Genomic DNA, 24,860 nt, shown 5'->3' with positions numbered 1-24,860 from the left:
CATTTCATCCCCAAACCCTTGGCACACAAGGGTTCGAGAAAAGGTAGGTCCTACCTCTCAGGTAGAGACCTGCCTCCTTTAGACTAATGGCCCCAGGGCAGTGTGAATGAGCCCACTTAACAAGGAAGCTCACGTACCCCAGACTTCCGAAGGAAGCGGACAGCCAGACCCAGGAATGTGCATTTCAAGTTCATCAGGTGAGCCTTAAGCATCACAAAGCCTGGGAACCATTTTCCTCAACATCATACATACCAACGAGTCCTAAACACCAGTAGGATGCTTCTTTTCTAGAAAATCAAAGATGCTGAACAGCGAGCTACAATCACTGCCCTGGTTCCTCAGGATCTGCTACTATGGCCAGCACTTTTCTTCAGTCAGGTACGTGAAGAATAAAGGGTTTTGTTTTGTTTGCTCTAACCTGATCAAGAGACTAAAGCTAAAAAAGATAAATTTCTGGATACCTAAGCAAACCAAAAGCAGACCAAAAGCCCTAAACTCAATGTGGCTTGTCCCCAGGGCCTCACACATCTTGAACACCCAATATGGGGTCAGTAAACATTCCTCACGGAAAGTCAAGATAGGACCAAAACAACAGCTCAACAACTTCTTCTGATATTCTTACGCTTCTAAACAACAACAACAAAGACAGGTCTTCCCTTCCAGAGCACCAGCTGGGTTTTGGGGTTTGTTTGGTTTTTTTTTTTTGATATTTTGTTTGTTTCTTTTAATTAACAGGTAGAGGAAAACAAAATGGGAAAATCTTCCTTCTTTTCAAGTATTGGGCTGCCTTCAGGTAATGCCAAGGGAACATGAAACTGGGGGAAAGGCAGACTCTGAGATGCCCACTCCTAACTATAACTCAAAATTATATAAAAATTGCTTATCAAAGTCATTTAAGTTGTTTCCTTTGTGTAATTTTTAATTTTTTTTTAGCAAGAAAATGGGACTACCTTTTTCTAATTCGATGGCCAAAGGACAACAGGGTAATTTTATTTACTTTTTTTTAACGTTTATTTATTTTTGAGACAGAGAGAGACAGAGCATGAATGGGGGAGGGACAGAGAGAGAGGGAGACACAGAATCGGAAGCAGGCTCCAGGCTCTGAGCCATCAGCCCAGAGCCCGACGCGGGGCTCGAACTCACGGACCGCAAGATGGTGACCTGAGCCGAAGTCAGACGCTTAACCGACTGAGCCACCCAGGCGCCCCTAGGGTAATTTTAAATAAAACATGAAGCTACATAGGAGAGGGAAGAGGAGACTCCATGTTTGGAATTCCTGCCACGTAAGGAGCCGGGCTGGACACACACAGATGTGGACTCCCTCATGGTGACCCATTCGGCTGAGGGGTGAAAGCTCGTCTTCCAGATAGATGATAAATCAAGGTTCAATGTCTTCAGTACGGGCTCCCCCGGAAGCAGAGTCCAAGCCAAGGGCAGGGGTTTACAAGTTCATTTGGAAGGTGATCCCAAGAGGCCCAAGTGAGGGAACAGGGAAGGTGAGACCAAAGGGGAGAAATCCCATAAAAGGTGTGCAAATGAGGTTGCTACATGCAAGTGGGACTCAATTCCTCAGGGACCACCTGAGGAACTGGTCCGCACCTCAGGACTGTCCCCACAGTGGGTAAGGAAGCCAGCGCGTCTGGCTACCCACCTGCACCCACGGTCGCACAACCGGCAAGCGCAGCCAGGACTCGAATCCAGGTCTGACTCAGGGGCTGCGTGCCTGCCACCACCCCATCCCACCTCCCACTTCACAAATGCAGGCTCCCGAGTATAACCATGATACGGTGCACAAATGAGGGACTCGGTCTTTTCCTCTTCCAATTCCCCACCCCGCACCTACCCCTTAGTTTCTTTTTCCCCATCCTTAAACACACACAGATTTCCTTTTGAGATGTTCACTCACAGGCATCTTCTTTCTTTATAAGCTACACAACTACTTCAAAAAAGTAAATAGGGGCGCCTGGGTGGCTCAGTCGGTTAAGTGTCCAACTCTTGGCTTCAGCTCAGATCATCTCTCGGTTTCGTGAGTTCCAGCCCCACACAGGGCTCTGCCCTGGCAGCACGGAGCCTGCTTGGGATTCTCTCTCTCCCTCTCTTTCTGCCCCTCCCCACTCACACTGACTCTCTCAAAATAAATAGACTTAAAAAAAAAAAAGAAGAAAATAAAGAAGGCAAATAAATTTGCCAAGTGTTTGGGGAAGCAGCCCATTATGGCTGTTCTGTTTCCAACATAAACACGTTATTGTGGAACAGTAAGGGACAGAGACAGCAAAAGCCCAGGCACAGGGAGGTGTCGGGATCCTGGGGAGGACGATTCAGCCCCTCTGGACACACGGTCTCCCAGGAAACCAGGGAGGGGTCAGGGGGCTCTCCCCGGATGGCAGGAGAGCACCGTCTTGGGACGGACGAGCAGATGGACGTACTGCGGCTGTGGAGGGACCTGGAAGAAGACCAGCTGTGGAGAAGCACGACCAGTCTGACCAGCTGAGCCACGTGTATACACAGACATCGGTATCCCTTAGGGAAGTCAGAAAGGCTTCGAGCGTTAGAATGGCTCCCTGGGATAAATAATACAACGGCTTTCTGACCTAGGACCTCTTTGTACTGTTTCTGCACAAAACAAACACATGGGGTAATAAATAAGTTTAGCTGACCTGCTTGATCATTACTATTTAAAAAAAAAAAAAAAGGTAAATTTGCCACTTACGCTTTCTATAGAAATTTATTCTTACAGTACCAAAAGTGCTACAGACTCTGCAATGATTTCTCATTATGATAAAATACATAGAGATATAACAGGCAGTGAACGTATCCCTTAAGAATAATGAATCCAATGAACGGACATAGGCATGTGTTATACAGAACACTCAGGCCTGTAACACAGCCCAGGGTCACTGAGTGATGGCCCTAATATAACCAAGTAATTAATTGGTTCCATCATGGTTTTTGCTTTATGACACCCGTTTTTGTATGCCAAGAGTCAATTTAATGGCATTTTAAATTGGAGTACAGTCCCAAGAGAGGAGGAGAAAGCACTCTACACCTTATTGAATCACAAATCTTACATCTGATTTTTTTAGTTCCAAAAATGACCTAATAAACTTGCTTTATAATTAAATCTGAACAACTCCTCTTTTTGTGTTTTTCATTCATTTCTGGTAATCATGCAGAGATGTCAGTCGGAAATCTGTTATCACCGCAATTAAGAATAAAAACTCCCTTGTGTGCACATAACAATAAAGACCCTATGCTCAGTCTTGTGTGGGGGCTTGACCAGCTTCCCCCAGGAATACAAAGGGAAACTACAGGTTTTCAGTATTAGCTGGAGCCTCTGACTTACTTGCCTGCAACATATGAAGTACGCATGAATAATAAGCTCAGAAATCCACACCTTCAGATTAATTCCTCATATGGAAATTTTACCTTTAGAAAAATAAGCTGGCATACAGCTTTTCATTTTTAAGCGTTGGCAAAATTTTAAAATTTATGGCCTACATTAGAAGTTTGCAGTTTAGGGGCACCTGGGTGGCTCAGTCAGTTAAGCGTCTGACTTCCACTTAGGTCACGATCTCGCTGTTCGTGGGTTCGAGCGCCGCATCAGGCTATGTGCCGACAGCTCGGATTCTGTGCTTCAGATTCTGTGTCTCCCTCTCTCTCTGCCCTTCCCCTGCTCAGGCTCGCTCTCTCTCTCTCAAAAGTAAACATTAAAAAAAAAATTTAACCTTTAAAAAAAAAAGTTTGCAGTTTACTGAGAAAACAGTACTTAACAAAAGAGACAGAGAATTAAATCGTATCAACTCTTCTAAGAACCTAAGAGATTGCTGCAGAATGTTTTTGCCTTAGAGTCAACTGAATAGAAAATCAACTTTGGCATTTATGTTGGCTTTTGTTTATCTGCAATCACAGAGCAATTACAATACAAAACACTGTGGGTGATTTTTAAAGGTTCTGCGATTTTAAAGAATATTATTTTGTGCAGAAATTTGTTTTCTTTTTCGTGAAAGTGTTCCAATTTCTACAATGCATGGAATTTTTATTAAATCTACTTGGTTGGCATCTGTGCCCCCCTAACAAGTGACAAAACACTCTTCGAACAGCCTAAATAACCTAAGTTTGCAAGCAAAATTACAGCTTCAAAATATCAACTGTTGATAGCAGCAATGAAGAAAGGGAGAGGAACAGAGCCTTACCATTGGTTGTATTCTTTTTAAAGTTATTCAGGAATTCCTCCAGAAGCTGGGACTGGTTTGGAGGGGGCAGCAGACTCTTCTGGTCCTTTGAGAACAAGTCGCTGTCTGACCGGGAAGAACACAAGTTTCCTTTTGTGTCTGGCGGCCGGGCGATGAGAGTGAGCCCCACGCTCTTCTCAGAAAACAGGGTCTCCATCTGCTTAAGGTCCAGATCAGACACAGCTTCCCCATTTAAGGTCATGATTTCGTTGCCCTTTCTCAACCCTGAGAACAAGCAAGAGGAAACAGAGGGAGAAAAAAAAGAGATGACTGGAAGAGATATTTTAACATGAAGGAGGAGGACGGCTACGAGCTCAAGCCATGTGTCCGTAGGGACCGTTCCGCTGAGGTCTTCAAACAAAGTGCTGACGAGGACAGCATGTGGATGCCACTGATAACAGATTTCAGCCCACTCAAGACTGGGGTTGGAAGGAACGGTTTTGTGGGGGCGCCTGGGTGGCTCAGTCAGTTAAGCGTCACCTCGGCTCAGGTCATGATCTCGTGATTTGTGAGTTCGAGCCCCGCATTGGGCTCTGCAATGACAGCACAGAGCCTGCTTGGGATTCTCTCTCTCCTCCCTTCTCTCTGCCCCTCCACCCTCCCTTCTCAAAAATAAACAAACATTTAAAAAAAAAAAAAAAAAGGAGGAGGAGGAACAGTTTTGGGTTTTCTGGGGGCAGGGGTTAAGTAAGCTTTACACCGAATGTGGCGCTTGAACTCACAACCCCAAGATGAAGAGTTGCATGCTCTACCGAACGAGCCAGCCAGGAAAGCTCTTTGTTCCTCTACCTGATGTTAAATGCCCTGTGAAATAACACTTGTTTTCTTCCACTTTCTTTCTCCAAGTGTCTGTACACATGCATGTGTCTGTGTGCGTGTGTGTGCATGTGTGTGTGCGTGTGTGTATACATATATATGTTGTCTCTGTATATGTACGTAGTCTCTTTCAAAACACACCCCCCACACACAAATACTCTATGCACATATATATGCATATGCATTTTTTTTAATTTTTAAAAATGTTTTATTCACTTTTGAATGTGACAGTGTGAGCGGAGGAGGGGCAGAGAGGGGGGGAACAGAAGATCTAAAATGGGCTCTGTGCTGCCAGCAGTGAGCCTGATGCAGGGCTCAAACTCACAAACCGTGAGATCGTGACCTGAGTCGATGTTGGACGCTCAACCGACTAAGTCACCCAGGTGCCCTACGCATATGCTTTTTCAATTAAACTATTAAGTTTACTTTATTTTTAATTCTAGAACAAACCATTTTCTGACAAAACTGTAAGAAGAAAATTTCCCTAGGCAGACTGCATTCCACAGTTTTGAACTAAGAGAGAACAGAGACACTGCGTGCCATGCGGACCTTCTCCATATGCCAAGCCGTCAGGGAGAACGTCACTTATAAATATTCGGCTGAGATGCTGATGCTCGTCCACCTGCGCTGTCACTGCAAACCCTAGGAGTGAAAAGAAGAGAAAAAAACAAGTCTAAATTCAGCACACTAATTAATTTCTCCAACTCAATCAGCAGTATTCCCCTGGACATCTATTCTCACAAGTACACAGTGTCAAGAAAGTCAAATCACAAGTAATTTGAAAACACAGATTATCTAGCAGGGGCAGGAAAAGGGGAATGTGTCAGATCTAAAGGTTTAATATGAGCGCACAACCCTATTCAAAAGCGGAGACAATCTACCCACGTGTAGAGCAGCATTATCTGCAATAGCCGAAAGGTGAAAACAAGCCAACCATCTCCCACCAGATGAATGGAAAACAAAACGCAGTGTAGACATACAGAGGAATTATTCACTCATAAGAAGGAAAGAGATTCCACTGCACGCTGTAACAGGGCCACACCTGGAGGGCGTTATGCTCTGTGAAATAAGCTGGTCACAAAAGAACAAATACTGTAGGTTTCCACTTAATATAATGTACTCAGGGCAAATTCATACAGACAGAAAGCAGAATGGTGGGGGGCAGGGGCCGGGGGAGGAGGAATGGGGAGTGATTGTTTAATAGGTACAGAGTTCCAGTTTTGCAAGATGAAAATAGCTCTGAACATGGACGATGTTAATGGCTGCACAACAATGTGAATGTATTTAATGTCACTGAATGGTCATTTTTAACCGTGCTTAATGGTTACAGTGGTAAACTCTGTTATGTGTATTTCACCACATTTTTTAAAAAATTTTCTAGAAGTTGAAACCAGAGGATATTCTTACTGAAATAAATAAAATTCGAATACAAAATGTTTGTTAAGAAACAACTCTATATGGGGTTAGGCATTTTAAGTAGGTAAAAAACCACTTGGATGGATACCATACGTGCCCTAAATGTGGCCACATGCAAAAACCCAGGTGAGACAGCTCCTCCTCAGAACGCACTTGGAGAGTGCCCTTCTCTGGGATTCCACAGTTAGGAGCACTCGTTTCCCTGACTAGGTCCCAGAATAAGGTGAGTTCTTTGCCAACAAAAAGAATGACGTTTCCCTGTTTCCTCTGTGCCTCAGGCAGAGCCTTGCAGATGGTGGTCATGAAAGGGTATCTTTGTAAGTACCCTCAGTTATTCAAAACACAAAGAAGATTCACAAATACCCACCACGTAAAGTAGAGCGGAAGCCAAAAGAACACAGACAAAATGCTAAGAAGGCTTCAAAGGGAAAACCAACACAGCATTGGTCAAACAGACCATGTAAATTAAGAAACAAAGAGCATGTCCATTATATCAATTAAAAGAAAAAAAAAAAAACAACAAAGAACAAATCACAAGAAAACATTAACATATTATAATGACTGGAATTTGATCAGGTGGATTCGTTTCAAGGGGAAAAATTACATCAACGTATCCAACAAGAAATAGTCTTTTATGGAGATGTGTACTGATCACGTCTAATTATTGAGTGCCCATGGTAAAAGACAGAACAAAATATTGAAATGAACATTTAGACAAGAGCACAGTCCATGAGGAGCTCAAAGCCAAGTTTAAATACATACATATGGAAATGCAAGGATCAAATATTACAAAGTAACTTGGGTAACACTGACTATTAATTTTTAAATTGAAGGTAAAGCAATTAGATAAGCCTTCTTTACGAAAGTTAGAGCTTCAGGGGGTGTCTGGGTGGCTCAGTTGGTTAAGCGTCCGACTTTGACTTCGGCTCATGTCATGATCTCATGGTTTTTGGGTTCGAGCCCCACATCAGGTTCTGTGCTATGCTGTCAGTACAGAGCCTGCTTGGGACTCTCTCTCTCTCTCCGCCCCTCCCCCACTCTCTTTTCTCTCCCTCTGTCTCAAACATTAAAAAAAAAAAAAAGTTAAGACCTCCAGTTAGTTCTTGGAAGGCATGGTGGATTTACACAGAAAAGAGGAAATGGGGCAGGGGAACCGTGAGGGGCAGCATTCCAGGCAGGTAAAAAGTTGAGACCAAAGACACGGGGGGGGGGGGGGGGGGGGGGGGGGGTGAATCAGAAGTTACTCAGCCTAGAACAGCACCTCGCACGCAGGAGATTCGTTGTTACTCTTAATCACCATCATTTCAAACTCATCATTCCTTTTAATTACTTTGGCATTTTTCCCCAGTGTTAATGCCTCTCTTTTTAGCCCAATATAAATAAACAGAGATGAAAGGAGAGAAAGGAAGTTCAGAAACCACGGTCATAGTTTACACTAAAACGTAAACATAAATTTTAAAAAATGAGGTCCAAGATCCCGGGGCAAACTAAGCGAGGATGGACAGGGGTTCCCTGACAGGGGTTCCTAGGCTCACCGAAGTCAGACACACTGCCGGTCTTCGTGAGCTGCACGTCATAAACGCTTAGGGGAAAGATTTCTATTTCATCATAAACCTACAAAAGGAAAACAACAAAATCAGAAAATTTAATGTCACGGTGTCTTGGAAACTTACTTCGATGATTTTCAAACTAGATGCCAAATTCAAATGAAGACCCGCCCCCCCCCCCCCCCCCCCCCCAACCACATACTTCTAAAATCAAGAGGCCATGGATGGGGCTCAAAGTTCCCTTTCTAAAGCCTTTCTAAATGCACACCACTTGCCTGCTCTTGCATACATTCGTATGGCGCAGGGACGCAGTCCTCGACATTTTCGTCTACTAATCTTCGAAGCTGCAGGCCATAGTGGCTGGGTTCCAGCTGCCGCATCTGTGAAGAAAATGACAGCTACTCAGATTTTGCATGTTCTTTCTAAACTCATCATGGTTCATTCAAAATCAAAGTGGAAATTCCTGAAGGAGATACCGTATGTGGCTTGTGGAGTTTAAACCCATATATAAGAGTTCAAATTTAAATGTGCAAAAAAAGAAAGAAGGCACAGATCATTATTTTTAAGAATGTTTTCTCTAAACAGGCGCCTGGGTGGCTCAGTCAGTTAAGGGTCTGACTTTGGCTCAGGTATGATCTCACGGTTCATGGGTTCGAACCCCTTGTCGGGATCTATGCTGACAGCTCAGAGCCTGGACCTGGTTCGGATTCTGTGTCTTCCTCTCTCTCTGACCCTCCCCCACTCACACTCTGTCTCTTTCTCTCTCAAAAATAAACAAACAGTAAATTTTTTTTTAATAAAGAGGTTTTCTCTAAATGACACTGCTTGTCACTAAAGGCAGGAGATGTACTTTTAAGAAGTTATGGTAATATACACCTGATAGATCTTACCATCTCAGCAAATACTATCCTTTTATACATTGGTTTCACCTAGCTTGAAGTTGTTTCTCATTACTAATTTGCGAAATGTGAACAATCACAGAATTAGGATTGCGTACTCCAAAATTTTTTCAAAAGGAAAGGGTATATGCACGCACTCATTTGTTCGTTCAGGAATTGATCCCAGGCCTATGTAACTGGATCTAATTGACCCACTACTGCTTCTGGCATCCTCTAGCATTTAGAAGACTTATGAACTTCATAACTGACGTTGTGGGTATAAAGCAATATTGTGGGCTGTCTGAATAAAAACCTTACATGACAGAGCGAAAGGAAATTAATTTTCATAAGAATGCAAGCTACATATATAAATGGTATCCTAAGGCTGAAGTCAAAGCAAGAAAATTAAAAGATAAATAAATTAAAGATCATCCACACCTATTGTGTACCTGGTAAAGAGTTATCAAAGTCTACATGCTTTTTCTTACCATGTATTTGATGGCATTTTCTCTGAAACCTTAAAAATAGCTCAGCTCTGCTACGCCACCTGGTGGATTAAAAACACCTGCTCTGACGTGGAGTCTTCTCTCAGAAGTTTTTTTAAGACTTGGCATAAATGTTCTTTTCGGAAGGAAAACCTAGTTTGAATAATGAGTGAAACATCATCTCATGACAATCTCCAGGCCGCAACTGTGAATGGTGTATCAAGTTACTTGTTCAATCTGGAGAAACTCGGTAAAACTGTTTAGGATTAAATCAAACTACTTCCAAGTTTATGCCACTTTCTTCCAGAGCAGCGTCTCTAAGGAATTTCAATAACAACCGTCTTCAAAATTATTCTAGATGTTAAAAATTATTCTAATACATCTCCATTTAATTCTAAAGGCGTATATAAATTTCAGTAAAACAGCTCAGGTTCTCTTCACGAAGGCAAGGGGCCATAACCTAACAACTCATTCTGCTAAAAGACGGAAGAGGAGAATGTGAATTAAGTTAATAAACAGGACTATCAATAAGCATGTTGATTAACAGATGTTAATCTTTTGGCATAGGAGGGCAACATTAACGATTATTTCTACGGAGACACAGTTCTGCAGCCAAACCCATTACCTTGCACGCCAAAGTCAAAATATCTTCTACTCTATGTTCTGGCTTGATCGTTACAGTAACTCCTTGATTATCCTGAAAATGAACATAAGTCTGGACTTCCCATGTGTTGTCTCGGGGAACACCATCAGCCGTTGAACCGTATATATGCAGAAGTTCATCAACCTGTTTTCAGACACCACAAGGAAATAGAGACAGATGTGATAAACAAAGGACAGACACTACTAAAAAAATGTCCCTCGGATTCATTGTGTATTTTATAGAAAGCCCTGCCGCAGTTCTTCTGCCATGTCTGGCTTCTCCTAAACCTCTGGGACGGACAAGCCCGGTGTCTCTTCAATCACTGGACCCACAAAAACTGAAGCCCAGGAAGGCTGACTGGAAGACAATGGATTCCTCATCCGGTGTCCTAGCCACGTGCCATCTGCCACTCAGCCCAAGTTAGAACACGACACTGTGGCTACAAGCGGGCTTGGCATCCACGCTCTCGGGTCTGGAACTGCCTGTTGACAAGGGCCCTGTGAAATCTGCATTCCTGACCCCAGTGAATTTCAGCACGCTCTTGTTTATGGCCACTGATGCCTGCCCACAATTTAACCTGAACTGCACTTAATCCAAGCATGTTTCTCTTCTCTCTTATTTCTACTTGCTTTTTTCAAATCAGTCTCTAATCCTGGAGGCATTTTTTTTTCTTTCTTTCAGTTATTTCACATCTAGACACTTAAAAATCATCATCTCCAAACATAGCACCTTTAAAAGGAAGCTTTTCCCAAAGATATTTACTTCCCTAGACCCCATTATCATGGTAATTTGATAACCTCATGCTAACATGATTTATAAACAAAAACGGTTAACATTTATTAAGCAACTCGGAAATGTTGTCCTCTGGTTAGGTTCTTACACTAGCCTGGTAGAAAAGACTTGGGGATTAGAAATAAAAAAACCTGGGGCGCCTGGGTGGCTCAGTCGGTTAAGCGGCCGACTTCAGCTCAGGTCATGATCTCGCGGTCCGTGAGTTCGAGCCCCGCATCGGGCTCTGTGCTGACAGCTCGGAGCCTGGAGCCTGTTTCAGATTCTGTGTCTCCCTCTCTCTGACCCTCCCCCGTTCATGCTCTGTCTCTCTCGGTCTCAAAAATAAATAAACGTTAACAAAAAACTAAAAAAAAAAAAAAAAACCTGATGTTCAAGTTACACACTCTACCGTTTAATTAATAGTAGGACAGGACATTCACGTACTGAGCCTTGTCTCCTATTCTGTAAAAGGGGATATTAATAATATAATTACTTAAGTTCTTTAATACAGATTTTGCAAGCAAAAAAATATAGATGTGAAAGTACCCGACGCACTAGAAAATGTTACATATAGATTCAATACAATCACATTATTATATCCTACCTATCATACATTAAAGTTATCATCAATGGATGACTTTACTTTGAATGTCATGCATTAAAAAAAAAAAAACCCTCAGAGCAAAAATTCCTCCAACGCAGGATTAAAAAAGTAGAATAGGTACATTAAAGATTTCAAAAGAACAGGTTTAAGAAAAGCAAAGGAAGAATCAAGTTGTCTGTGTTGCCTTTTGGAAACTGCGGTATTCTTCTTTACAGTGACGTTTCTAGATCTGTCATGGATCTGTCATTTTCTGGGAAGATGATCATAGCCCAGAATGAGTATCCACCTCACGTGCCAAACCAAAAGAGAAAAAGAGAGGAACAGATACATGCCTGGAGCCAAGGAGCAGGAAACCAGCACAGACCCGCTTTCCCCTGAAGGATCCTATCTCATACAGATGGCTTGTCCTTCTCTGATTCAACCTCCGGATACTGTGTCTCTGGGGAGTGATTTCAGCCAGGTGCATCAGCAATGAGCAGGTACCGCCTTAAAGGTACGGACCTCACCTCTCAAACCACGCTTGCTCGGAAGCAAAGTAAAAGCCCAGCAGAGGTCACTGCGGAGTAAGAAACCACACAAGAAGCCAGGCCAAGAGGAAGGAAGTCCAGTACTCCTGCAAAGCAATTTAATCCTGCACTTTTAGAGCAGAGCAGGAAAAATGTAACTGAAGAGCGACAGGTGGCGGGGGAGGAGGCACACGAGAAATGCAAACTCACAACTTTCCTGCCCTCCTGTCCCCATCCTTCACTGTCCATCACAGGGCACCTGCCTTACACGGGGCCAGATGGAATAAGCTTTTTGGTTTTTTTAAGTAGGCTCCACACACAACATGAGGCTTGAACTCACACCTCTGAGATCGAGGGTCGCGTGATGCTCTACTGAATGAGCCAGCCAGGCGCCCCTGGATGGAATCAGCTTCTCACATGCTATCAGTTCGCTCACTACTAACACCCCTGTATGCATTGTCCTGACCCTCTGTGGAACAGCTGAGGAAAATGAGGCTCAGCAAAGTCTAGAAACTTGCCCAAGCCCAAGCTCACACGGTGAGCTGGGATGGTGGTACTATGGGGGTCTGAAACCGAGAAACCTGGCTGCAGTCTGTGCTCACCACTGCACTACAGAAATATCAACCTGGCAGTTACCTCCCCACGAAATGGACACACAACCTTTCTGGATTCTTTTCTGTTATTCCACCCACACACTACCGTTCTAACTGGACAAAATGGCTCACCTGACACTCCCAGCACCCTCTTGCCTCCAGAACCTTATTCATTTTCATTTCCTTTGCCTGCTTTATCTTCCCATAGCTTCAGGGCTGAACCCCATACATCCCTCAGCCTTGTTTCAACTGCTACCCCCTCCGCCACTAATGAAGTCTCTCCTCCTCCCTTCCCTCGCACCCCTAATTCTACTCAATTAAAGGAGTCTACTGTCAGGGCTCCTGGATGGCTCGGTTGGTTAAATGCCCAACTCTTGATTTGCTTCAGGTCATGATCTCATGGTTCACGAGTTCAAGCCCCACACTGGGCTCTCTGACGACAGTGTAGAGCCTGCCTGAGATTCACTCTCTCTCTCTCTCTCTCTGCACCCCCCCCCCACTCTCTCAAAATAAATAAATAAACTTTAAAACTAAATGAATAGGGGCACCTCGGTGGTTCAGTCAGTTAAGCATCTGACTTTGGTCGAGGTCATGATCTCACAGTTCATGGGTTCGAGCCCCACGTCGAGGTCTGTGCTGGAAGCTCAGAGCCTGGAGCCTGTGCTTACCTCTCTCTCAGTCCCTCCTCTGCTTGTATTCTCTGTCTCTCAAAAATAAATAAATGTTAAAATTAACTAATTCATTAATTAATTTTTAAAAATGAGTCTACGGTCTTTATATCCCTGTTGTAGCAGTCAGCTATGCCCAGCTAACTGGACAGTCATTTTCAGGCCGCTCTCACATCCCCAAGCAGAGAGCAGAGGCTGTCTTTCCAACTCTGAGTCTCCCTTGACCCTTGACCCAGTGTATTCTGCATCCACCACATATCCAGCACATGGGTACTGAATTGGATGCAACTAGAAATTCACAGTCATACATAGGCTTGAAAGGTGAAAGCTGCCCTATTTATACAGTGTCAAGATTTATACACTCAATCTTCCCTAAGTTTCAAGAAAAGAAATAGGAGATTATTGAAGGGGAAGAAGTCCTGGACCAGAGAAAGGCTGCAGGTAAAGGCCAAAGTGGAAGGAAGGACAGACTATTCATATTCTATTCAATTAAACAAGGCTTTGTGCCTACAGCTGCTCCATGGAATCCTTTCCCGAGTCTCACCACTGACCTAAGATTGAGTAAATGATGGAAGAGATGATGCCTATCAAAGCCAAGGCTCTGGAAGATTCCTAGCCTCTCAGGAGATCCTGCAATGAAAATTCAAATGCAATTTTGTCCTGTGCATAACACACAACCTCAAACATGCAGTTGAAGAAAGGTAAAAATCTGGTTATTCCAAAGAAATACCAGGAATATGGAGCTGATTAGTGAATTAGAATGAGAAAAAAAGAAAAGGCTAGGTGTTTACAGACCTCCTACGTTGTCGTGAGCTTTGCCCACTTGGAGTGAAAACTAAACTGATTCCCTCAAGGGTCAGTGCTGTCCATCCATGCCGAGAATATATATACATGGCTTTCCCTTCAATAAGCCAGATAAAATATTCTCCCGTATTCTTTTTCCTAAGACGAACAGAGAATCTTGAAAGCAAGCAAACAAACTAAGCCGTCTGGAAAGCTCTGTTGCCAGACTATCCTTTGCAGAGGCGCTCTGTGCACCTTTGAACCACTCATCCAGAAGCCCATGGTCGGCTTCTCCACCAAGGCTGTGCACCCCCAACCTGCCTCCTCCCCCAGCTCTCCCCACAATCCTCCCCACTAAAAACTAGTTCCCAATTAGCCCGCTCAAGGTTTCCCGTTCCTGGAGAAGATGAACATAGCAAAATTATAACAGACGATCAATCCGGTCAAATCCCAGCCTTGGGTAGACTGCTTATCTAACGTCTCTGGGCTTCCGTTTCTTCACATTTAAAGGGGGGCTAAGACCTTCCAGCTTCACGGGGAGGTCAGGAGATTGGTGTGAGGAGTGGCGTTTGAAGGCACATAAACTGTAAAGGGCTGGTACAATGCAAAGGCACCGTTCTGAAATTCAGTCGGGACTGCAGAATCACATCCTAGTAGCCGTAACCACCAAAATTCGACAATGGCCGCTGTCAAGAACTGCCGGAGAACCATCCTTTGTTTCAAAACCCTGGGGAGCTACCGGGGCCCAGACCACCGTGTGGTCAGCTCTGGCCATCCACAAGATGATGGGATCATCATCACTGAACCACAGGCATGGCCACTACAGACCCACTAGCTAAGGTCTGCCTTCCTTGGAGGTGACTTCCACAGAAGCGTTTATTATTACTATTCCATGAATGGTCCTGAAAGCACATGTCAAATTACTTATGCTCAGTGTGCCTCAAGGAGAGAAAATTGAAACTCCGCATGTTCTCACAGCAGATGCTTTTGGATCAAATGGCTTGTAATTACTACTTGGATCACTGAAGGGAAGTGAGTAGCAAAATCACAATCTGGCTGTCACAAATGGGCCCTCTACCACAGTTGCTGATAAAAGGAAAGTCTATTAGCAAGTGAGATGAGGAGAAAACACAAAAGGAGTTACATGCTCTTGGTTTTCTTAATAACGGTAAAATGTCATGGAGGAGAAAAGTGTTTATCTCCTTCTTGGGCCGATGCCCAAACATCAGTTGATCTGAAAAGCAAACAAAGACCTATCTATCTGTACATGTATGTAGGCTGTGGAGGGTTCCACACTCCTAACTCTATTTCAACAGACTACTAGGTTATGTTCAGGAGTAAGTGGGTTTCATTCACATTTTCCATTTAAGAAACCAACATTACTAACGTTGGAGCTAATGACTCATGTGACAATACTTCATTCACTCGCAGCCACAGAAAGTTGGGACGCCCCAAGCCAATTTTCCAAGACAGACAGCCAAGGCCTCCGGGCTCCACTATTTCTGCAGTGAAGCTGCTGGGGTAGCTGTGGGCCAGAGCCCCAGGAGGGGATTTGTTGTCACTATCTCCATAACAAACACCTCCCTTCCCTTCGAACACTGCTTGCGACTCATTATTGCTCATCAGAAAGTACTCTATGAAAAGCTTTCATTTTGGGCTCGCCAAAATGTCCTTTCAAAAATGCTCAAATAAGACTGGCTTTACTCCAAACTTAACAGATTTTGAATCAGGATGACTCAGTGTTGGGACTGTTACAGGATGCACCAATTAGACAGGAATATTTAAAAACGCCTGTGACCCCTCCCTACCAAGGCTCAGGAGAGGCTGCCTTTCTGTGCCGCTAATGGACATGATACACTGACTATATGCAAATACGTGTGCAACTTGTAAATACTCTCCAAGAATGATTAGCAGAGGAAAACTAGTGAAATATTATTCAACTAGCTATAGGCAGAATTTTAAGTCCCAGAGACACAAAATACAAATATCTCTAATTCCACCGGCAACTCCATTTAAACCTAATTATCTGAGTACTGTCGCACAGAAATGATAAATACACCATTAAAGTAGCCGTAGAAGTCAAAAGAATTTTTTCAGTGTCCCTATGCCAGAGGCAAATTTTAGTGAAAATAGGAATAAATGTTTAAGCTCATATGCTTTAAAAAACAGACTGAATATTTGCCTCTCATCCAGGATAGCACTGGTGGGACCTAGCAATTAAATCGCAAGAAGATCATTTGGTAATTTGAGCCCAATTTAAATAAGCACTAAGCTTAATTCTGACCATCAATAGCTTTTTTAGCAAAATTTCTTTTTTTTTTAATGTTTATTTATTTTTGAAAGACAGAGACAGAGCATGAGTGGGGGAGGGGCAGACAGAGAGAGAGAGAGACAGAATCTGAAGTAGGCTCCAGGCTCTGAGCTGTCAGCACAGAGCCCCATACACGGTCCAAACCCATGAACTGTGAGATCATGACCTGAGCCAATCGGACGTTTAAGAACCAACCCTTCCCCCAGGCTCCCCAGCAAAATTTATTTTCAAAGTCTGACATAAGTTCCGTTAATAAAAAATGCTTTGGTGATATAATTTCTTAACTTCTAAAGAACTTTAAATTGTTATTTAATGAGGGAAGAGATACAACCTTAATATTATGGTTTTTGTATTGCAGATCAAACACTTCTCAACTATTATTAAAGGACTACATTTAATACAGGCAAAAGGCAGGTGCATCTGGGTAGCTCAGTCGGTTGAGCGGCCAAATATTGATTTTGGCTCAGGTCATGATCCCGGGGTTTTGGGAATGAACCCCTCACTAGGCTCCACACTGTGCATAGAGCCTGCTTTGGACTCCCTCCCTCCCTCTCTCTCTCTCTCTCTCTCTCTCTCTCTCTCTCTCTCTCCCCCCCTCTGCCTCTCTGCCTCTTTCCTCCACTCGCACTCTCTAATAATAAAAATAAAAAATTCTCTAATAGAGGAAAGGAAAATTCATTAAGCGATACTATATCCTTAGCAGGGTGCCACAGACTAAGAATGTCTATATAACCATTAAATATAAACTATACAGAGCAAGGGTCCCTATTACTAGCCTCCCCAGGAGACACGGCTGGGTCATATCACTAAGGGTTAAAGGTAGTAAGAAACAAGGAAACACAGGTGTCTCCCGCTTTTCCACAGTTCACAACGTGCTACTTTGCTTTCATGCAAGACCTACATGTGTACCTGTTACAGCTAACTGAAAGGAATCTATAGATTTTCACTTTGATGAAATCAGGTGAAAAGCAAAAATGTGTTCAGTGTCTGTTTTGCAAGAAGCCATTATAGAGACAGGACGCACACCCCACAAGCAAGAGCGGCACCACCAGCCTCCTTCCCTGGGAGCTACACTCAGCACCTGAGCATTGAACGGTCTCGTGTCTGGGAGCATCTGAGCTCTACCTCCGTTTATTTTGCGCATCCTTTAGCAAGATGTGCCCGAAGGTATCCGAAAAGCCTAAGAGGTTATTTTTGAGGTCTGGGAATGCTCAACGTTTTTTCCATATAAATTAATCGTGTCTGCCTCTCTGCTTTAGGACACTTCCGCTTACAAAAGGTTTCACAGGAATCCCCTACTTTCAATCAGTGGGGAAACCTGTAATGGCGATACAATTTTTTTTAATCAAGTGAAAAAAGGAGGATGGTGACTCCTTCTGGATTTTGAAATAGGCTGTACATGGGTATAGAAGTAAAGGGTCAGGGAACGGAAGTTGTTTCCTGACACTTGTTTATAGAAGTCTGACGTTTTGATGACGTGATTTATAAAAAGGAAGATTTGGGTTTGGCATCCTTGTGGCCCCATGGCTGGTCAGATCTAGCAAAGGGAGAGCACTGGGAACAGAGAGAAACAACGCAGCGACACGGCCCCTGGCACCGGCCATTCCCTCTCACACCACCCCCTCTTGCAGACCCTGACCTCTGAGAATGGGAGGTCAAGGGGAATGGGGTTTTGGGCGGACGTTTTCTGTCCCATTTGAGGACACCTCAGGCAGAGCAGCCCGCTGGGAGCAGGGTCAACAATAACAACAGCATACTCAACAGCCCTGGGGCCCACAGTGGGAACCGAACTCACACGAAGGCAGAAGAGGGAGTTGTCTGTGTTGTATGATTTGAGAATCACCAGAAAGCACCTCTCTTACCCCTCCCCTCAGGACCCACCAACAGTGTAACACTCAACCATTTCTCGGTTTTGTCTAGTCGAATTGTCAATCGACTGAATGCTCCCAATTAAGTGATTGAAATAACACTTCCTACTTCTGCAAAAGCGTATTAAAATTGCCCAAGCCTGTTAAAATCAGGTTTCAGCCTCAACAAATAGTTTAGAGGTTCACTGGACATAAAACCCAACATGAAATGATCTGGTGAAGATGACCGCGCAATCATTCCGTAACACAAAACACAGCTTTAAGGGGAAGGTATGAATTTGAAAACAAAAACAAAAAAAAAAAAAAAAACAAAGAAAAAGCATACACTCATCCAGACAACCTTTACCCTACCCCACAATTCCATTCAGAAACGGTTCTGAGCAACCATTCAGTCGGGCCATTCTGGAGACTAGAAATGACCCTTTGCTCTCCACTGAGGGCACCTGGGGAGCCACAGCATGGAAGTACTATCTGTGGAGATCTCTGACAACCCTGAGGGGCAAATGCGATTTTGGATTCACTACACTCTCAAACAAGGTAAGTATTGCTGAGCAATCAGGATGCATAAATGAAAGTCGCTATTTTGATTTTAGTCTAGCCATGCCATTTTCAAGAGAGGTTCTCCATGAATTGAGAGATCTTCAAAATTACTTGGCACTCTGAGAATATTTCTTATTTACCCACTAGAGACCATCTGAATACTAAATTTATTTTCAACAGATTCACATAAAGATTCTGGACTAGCACTGCCCGCTAACCTTAGCATTTGCATCATCAGAGTAAAACAAGATGGCTGCCCCTACAGGCACATTTCCCTCACGGGAGTTACAGAGTTTTGAGATGGCAGAATTCCAGAAAATCCTTAACTGCTACTTGGTTCAAATATGTGATGGACAGGAAAAGGCCGGGGGGGGGGTGGGGGGAGACAAATGAAATGGCGCTGCAATGTTCATTTGGCAGCTACCCCTTTTCAGTATTTAAAATTTTAAGTTCCATAATATTTACAGGATCTTCACATCAGAATTTATACTAAGTGTTAACTGTGCTACATTTAAAGTTTTAACTTTAACGTTGTCTTTTTTTTTTACTTCCCATACGGTTATATATTTCACTTTTCCATAATGCCATATATTATTCAAGTAACCCTGAATCTTCTTGATGTTGTTTTTAACCAAGCAGTACACATTTCTGAAGATGTGAAACAGAGCTCAAAGCTGAGATCACAAAACTACCATGATCAAGCTTGTAACTATGTTCCGAATGTGCACAGAACAAAAACTGTAAAGAAATACAGCTAAATATTAAAAGTGGTTGTGTTTGGAGGTGGGTGGCTCAGTTGGTTGAACACCTATCCAACTCTTGATTTCAGCTCAGGTCACGATCCCAGGATTGTGAGATAAAGCCCCGCATAGGGCTCTGTGCTGAGCATGGAGCCTGTTTCAGATTCTCTCTCTCTCTCTCTCTCTCTCTCTCTCTCTCTCTCTCTCTCAAATCAAAAACATTAAAAGAGATAAATAAAAGGGGTTGTATTTCAGTAGAGGAACAAGGAACAATTTATTTTCTAATTTTTGTCTTCTAGATTTTGTAGTAAAATAATAAACTTTAAAGGACTGGCCATTTAAATGGATACCTACAGCACATCTATTTCATTCAGTTATAGAAATAAAAACATCATAATTTCGCATCTTTTTGAAACAAACATGTTCAGGAGATGGGCTAGGTGGGTGCCCTAAGAAGGGCACTTGTGACGAGCACTGGGTGTTGTATGTAAGTGAGGAATCACTGAATTGTACTCCTGAAACCAGTACTGACTGCACTGTATGTTAACTAAAATTTAAATATTAAAATAAATTTTAAAAAGTAAATAAGTAAATAAATAAAACATGTTTAAATGCTTTTTTCTCAAGAAATCTTACATTAAGAACATTTATCGCGTATGATGGAGTAAAGACCATATTATGCTCATATATAGTTAGTTACATGTCAACATTTAAGAAAAATAAGCAAGTTATCAAGCTATTTATCATCATTACATAGAATGGACTGTCTTGGGGAGCCTGGGTGGCTCAGTTGGTTGAGCGTCCAACTTCAGCTCAGGTCATGATCTCAGAGTTCATGGGTTCAAGCCCCATGTCAGGCTCTGTGCTGACAGCTCAGAGCTAAGGACCCTTGGCTCTGTGTCTCCTTCTCTCTCTGCCCCTCCCCTACTCACACTGTTTCTCTCTCTCTCTCTTAAAAATGAATAAACGTTAAAAAAAAAAAAAAAAAAACAGAATTGACTGTCTTGACTAAAGCCAAAATTTGACTCAAATAACATTATTTAAACTTCACAGAAGTTCAATTCAAAAATTAAGCCCAGCATTAACCAATGGTCTACTGTTGAACTACCATCGATAACAAAGAAATATTTTTCCCTTGATAACCAACACAAGAGAACTTTGCAATTAAAGAACAAGTCGAACCACAAACTTTAAATGTGACACTCTTTCCATCATACAGGAGTATATAAAGATTGTATGGGAGTATGTAAAACAGAGGCCATGTGACAGAAGGTTCATGTGTCTCCGCCCCCTTAGGTCAACCTAACCACGCCCAACCCCCTCCTCCTTTATTGTTTCAGGGCTGTGAACAGGTCAAAGGAGTGGGTTCTATGGGTTATTTATGCAATTCGCAAAACTAGGATACACAATCAAATATCCATAGAACATTATAAAGATGTTACCGGAAGCATATTCAGAATAACAACATGCTAAAAGTAAAAACAAAACTTTGTCAGCCTTAATCACATTGTTCCTTCTCATTGAAATGATCAGAATATCACAGGACGACTCATCTTTTCAATAGTCTTGGAAAAAATAATAATCCTAAAAACACATCAACCTGCAATATAAAATCCAACATCTTATACCATATTAACGTCATTAGGAAATGTTTCAGACAGGAATATTCAAAATGTTCTAAAAACCTTCACTGTGCACGGGCCCCATTTCAGCAAGAGGAGCTCAGATTATTTTTAAAATATTAGAACAGGTGCCCTGCTTGGTCAATAAGCAGGCTGCAATAGCCCAATGCTGCAGACCTCTGGATCCAGGTAGGTCAAGGCCAGCCCTGGCCTGCGGGCGCTGTGCGAACAAGCGTGAGGAAGTGACTTCACCTCTGCAGGTCTCTGGCTACTCATCTATAAAATGTGATGACAAAATGCCTACTTTGTTTCATAAAGATGAAGTGAGAAAAGTGGCACAATCGATAGAATTTGGTTGCCGTTAGTCTATTATTAATTTCACGTGTTTGTTTTAATAGAAACTCTTATGCGGGGGAAAAAATTCTAAAGGCAATGAAGAGTGTGAATTCTTTTCTGATTAGGGTTATTTTTGAGTTCCTGGCGCTGCAGGTGTGAGCAAGGCGTGAATACCTTTACAGAAGCGCCAAAAAGAGGTCGAGCCACTTGCGTGCTGTCATTTGGAAAAAGCCCGTGCTAACGGCTGCATTCCTTTGAGTCAACTTTTATCTCATTCTTAATGGATGATGAACATTTATGAGGTGCTGACTATCAAGGATTTTCCACTAAGTCTGCTGTCCCTCCCGTACCGAGGAACTCGCCTGAGTTACGGAAGGTCTTTTCTCCTTCCCTTTTCTTGCCAGCGTGTCCAGTCCTTTTAATGAAGAAAATATGCCCTTCTTGTTTCTTGCTCGCTGGGTCAGGGAGAGTGTTCTCTTCCGGAGAGCAGAGTCATCTCGAGAACATACCTAATTGAAAACACAGTTTAAAAAATCTTAAAATGTCATTATTTGGGGGACAGGATTCACCGTTGCCTGAACTGGAATAAACCTTGCTCGCTTAGCCTGTGTCCTGACCAGCACGAAAGCTACCGCATGCCTCACATACCAGAAACGCATGAGCCCTTCAGATGCCTCTTATCTGGACAACACGAACCTAGTTACCACTTTCAGATCTCTCCAGGGTGGGCAGCAAGTGGGCAAAATGATCTGCAGACCCCCAGGCGGGAGCCAGTACTCGCCACAGAAGCCAGCCGCCCAGAGGCCATTTCGGAAAACCCAGAGAGGCTCCGCGAAGCGCAAACAAAATACGCTTCACTTAGTCCTCGAAGTCTTCACACACCTGTTGCTGTTCTTCAGGGTTTTCTACCTTCCTGACGGTACGAAGCCTACCAGACAGAAAGGCAGATGCAGATGCGAATATTTAATCACAGTCTACGAGTGGCTGGCTTCCTCCAAGAAACAGCGGAGAAGCCAGGGCTCTTGACAGCAGGATGCCTCCCGCCCTCCAGGCCCGCAGTGTCTGGCCCCGGTGGCCCCTGGTCAGTTACTGGGTCAAGTCATAGGACAGCTGAACTGCAACCAGCTGGGAAAAGGTGAGCATCCACAACTCTCCCCGAAAGCCACTGAAATAGCCTTTCCCAGGAGCTTACCAGAGCATGGAAAGAAGAAACGGACAAGATGCCCAACCTGCCAAGGGCCAGCTTGGAGGGGCGGCTGGCGGCAGCAAGGAGGCTCTTGGGATTGGGCAGCTCCCCGCCTTGGAGGCTGGCCAGGTAGCAGCGCGTCCTGAACAGGTCCATGTGCAACTTTTCCAGATTCTGCTCCCACTGCTGGATCTGTTTTGGAAAGAACGGGGGTAACTTAAATTAAAATGAGAAGTTTTCGTGGATCCAAGTGAAAATAGGATGCCTTTCACAAACCGCCAAGGAAAAATTTGTTTCAGCAGGTGCCACACGGTTGAAATCAGCCTTCCCTGCTCACCCCATCTGAAGCCCTCCTGCCTAAACACGCCAGGTCTGATGGTGCTGTACCTCATCAGGAGGGCAAGAACAAAACAAAGCCGGGGGTCCCAATACAAAACCACACATGCCGAGACAGCAAGACCATTGTTGAACTCCGGCACCCTGACCCACGGCAACTTACGGCAGGAGGCACACCCGTAAGCCAGTTACTTCACTTTAATTTCCCTGCACATTTACAGCCTGTGATCTTCAACCAGATTAACGGAATTGCACACAGAGGCTGGATAATGGACACAGTGACTTTACAGTGTTGTGCATTCTGAATAAATGACTCAACATAATAAGAAACAAATGGGGGATGGGGGGCTCCTGGGTGACTCAGAGCCCTGAATCAGGCTCTGTGCTGACAGCTCAGCCTGGAGCCTGCTTCGGATTCTGTGTCTCCCTCGCTCTCTGTCTCTCACACTCTATCAAAAATAATAAACATTAAAAAAAAGAAAGCCAATGGACTTCGGGGATAAAGACAAAGAGAGCTTTTACTCCTATTTTAAGTGTATAGAGAATAATCACCATCTATACATATAAGCGGCACCTGGGTGGCTCGGTTGGTTAAGCGTCTGACTTCAGCTCAGGTCATTATCTCACGGTTTGTGAGTTTAATCCACGTGTCGGGTTCTGTGCTGACAGCTCAGAGCCTGGAGCCTGTTTTGGATTCTGTGCCTCCCTCTCTCTCTCCGCCCCTCCCCGGCTCATGCTCACACTCTGTCTCTGTCAAAAATAAATAAACTTAAAAAAATTGTTTTTAAATATACATCTGAATAAATTAAAACACATCTAAATTATTTACACAACTGAAATTTCTATGTGCTTCTTCAAAATTGAACTTATGAATTGGTAAAGAAACATATTCAAATTCGGGGGGGGGGGGCACTCCCCCTTCTTCCAAGGATCAGAACACATTTTGTTTGCGTATCACCTTTGAAAAAGGCTCTAGTCGCTCACCAACACCAGACTCAGCGGCAAGGCAGAAAGCTGGCCTTCCAACGGTGGCCAGAGCCATCGCCACATCCAGGAAAAGGTCTGCAGCAAAGGCTTGTCATTAAGATTCACATGTCACTTCATTTGCAACAGCTGCCTCTCTAGTTTGGCCATGTTAGGCATCCAAGCAGATTTTAACTATTCACAGCAAACTTTCCTTTAAGGCCAATCCTTAATACTGGGTAAATGGTATTTTGCAAGATCTCCAACACTGAACACTATGCTCACTGCGGTCTCTCCGGAGAGAAAAGCAGTTACAAAGTCTGGCTTTTCTCCAGACTCCCTCCAAGTCCTCTGGATGGGTACCTCTAGAAGGTCACCGTATACCTTCTCTACGTGAAAGAAACACAATGAGGGGCGCCTGAGCGGCTCAGTTGGTTAAGCATCCGACTTCGGCTCAGGTCATGATCTCACCATTCGTGAGTTGGAGCCCCCCGTCAGGCTCTGTGCTGTCAGCTTGGAGCCTGGAGCCTGCTTCGGATTCTGTCTCCCTCTATCTGCCCTTCCCCCGCTCATGCTCTTTCTCTCTCAAAAATAAAATAACCATTAAAAAAATTGTTTTAAAAAAGAAAGAAACACAATGGCTACAAGATTTAAAATAATTTGTTGATTCATCATGGTGTGTCAACAAAACAACAAAGTCCCAGAGTATTCTGAAATTCTCAATCTCCATAGTGAATTTAACCTGTTTAAGCTTCTGCACATCCTTATTAGTGATGTGATAGCCTCCTGGGGTCAGTGAAAACCAGAATGATGTGTTGGCTTTTAAAAATGAACACGTCCAGGCCATATACCTGAAGAGTCTATTCATTAAGCGTGAAGCCCATTTCAAACTCCAACAATCCTGGTTCATAGCCTTAGTGAGGACCACAGCTCTAGACTAACAGGACAGTCCAAATTGAAACTGCAAATCTCTTCTCGAGCTTGCCACACGAGCGCATTCTAGATTCCAGAAGTAA

At 43.5% G+C, this 24,860-nt stretch overlaps 1 protein-coding gene across 5 annotated transcripts in view; it reads right to left on the bottom strand.

Annotated features, from left to right (window-relative positions):
* The window catches only part of TIAM2 (TIAM Rac1 associated GEF 2), a 137,030-nt gene that overhangs the window by 59,123 nt on the left and 53,047 nt on the right, over nucleotides 1-24,860 (bottom strand). For all 5 annotated transcript variants that reach the window (XR_007462595.1, XR_007462596.1, XM_049653114.1 and 2 more), the window contains 7 exons: nucleotides 22,552-22,737; nucleotides 21,722-21,868; nucleotides 10,000-10,161; nucleotides 8,287-8,391; nucleotides 8,000-8,078; nucleotides 5,598-5,690; nucleotides 4,194-4,457 (listed from right to left, as the gene is read on the bottom strand). Coding sequence is in view for 3 of the 5 variants with exons in the window: in XM_049653114.1 (XP_049509071.1) it covers nucleotides 4,194-4,457; nucleotides 5,598-5,690; nucleotides 8,000-8,078; nucleotides 8,287-8,391; nucleotides 10,000-10,161; nucleotides 21,722-21,868; nucleotides 22,552-22,737 (1,036 nt within the window). In the remaining 2 variants the exon portion in view is untranslated. The remainder of the gene's footprint in view (nucleotides 1-4,193; nucleotides 4,458-5,597; nucleotides 5,691-7,999; nucleotides 8,079-8,286; nucleotides 8,392-9,999; nucleotides 10,162-21,721; nucleotides 21,869-22,551; nucleotides 22,738-24,860) is intronic.

The sequence above is a fragment of the Panthera uncia genome (genome assembly GCF_023721935.1).
Source record: "Panthera uncia isolate 11264 chromosome B2 unlocalized genomic scaffold, Puncia_PCG_1.0 HiC_scaffold_24, whole genome shotgun sequence".
Lineage (NCBI taxonomy): Eukaryota > Metazoa > Chordata > Mammalia > Carnivora > Felidae > Panthera > Panthera uncia.
Note: the sequence above shows the minus strand (reverse complement) of the source record. Positions and strands in the feature narration are given on the sequence as shown.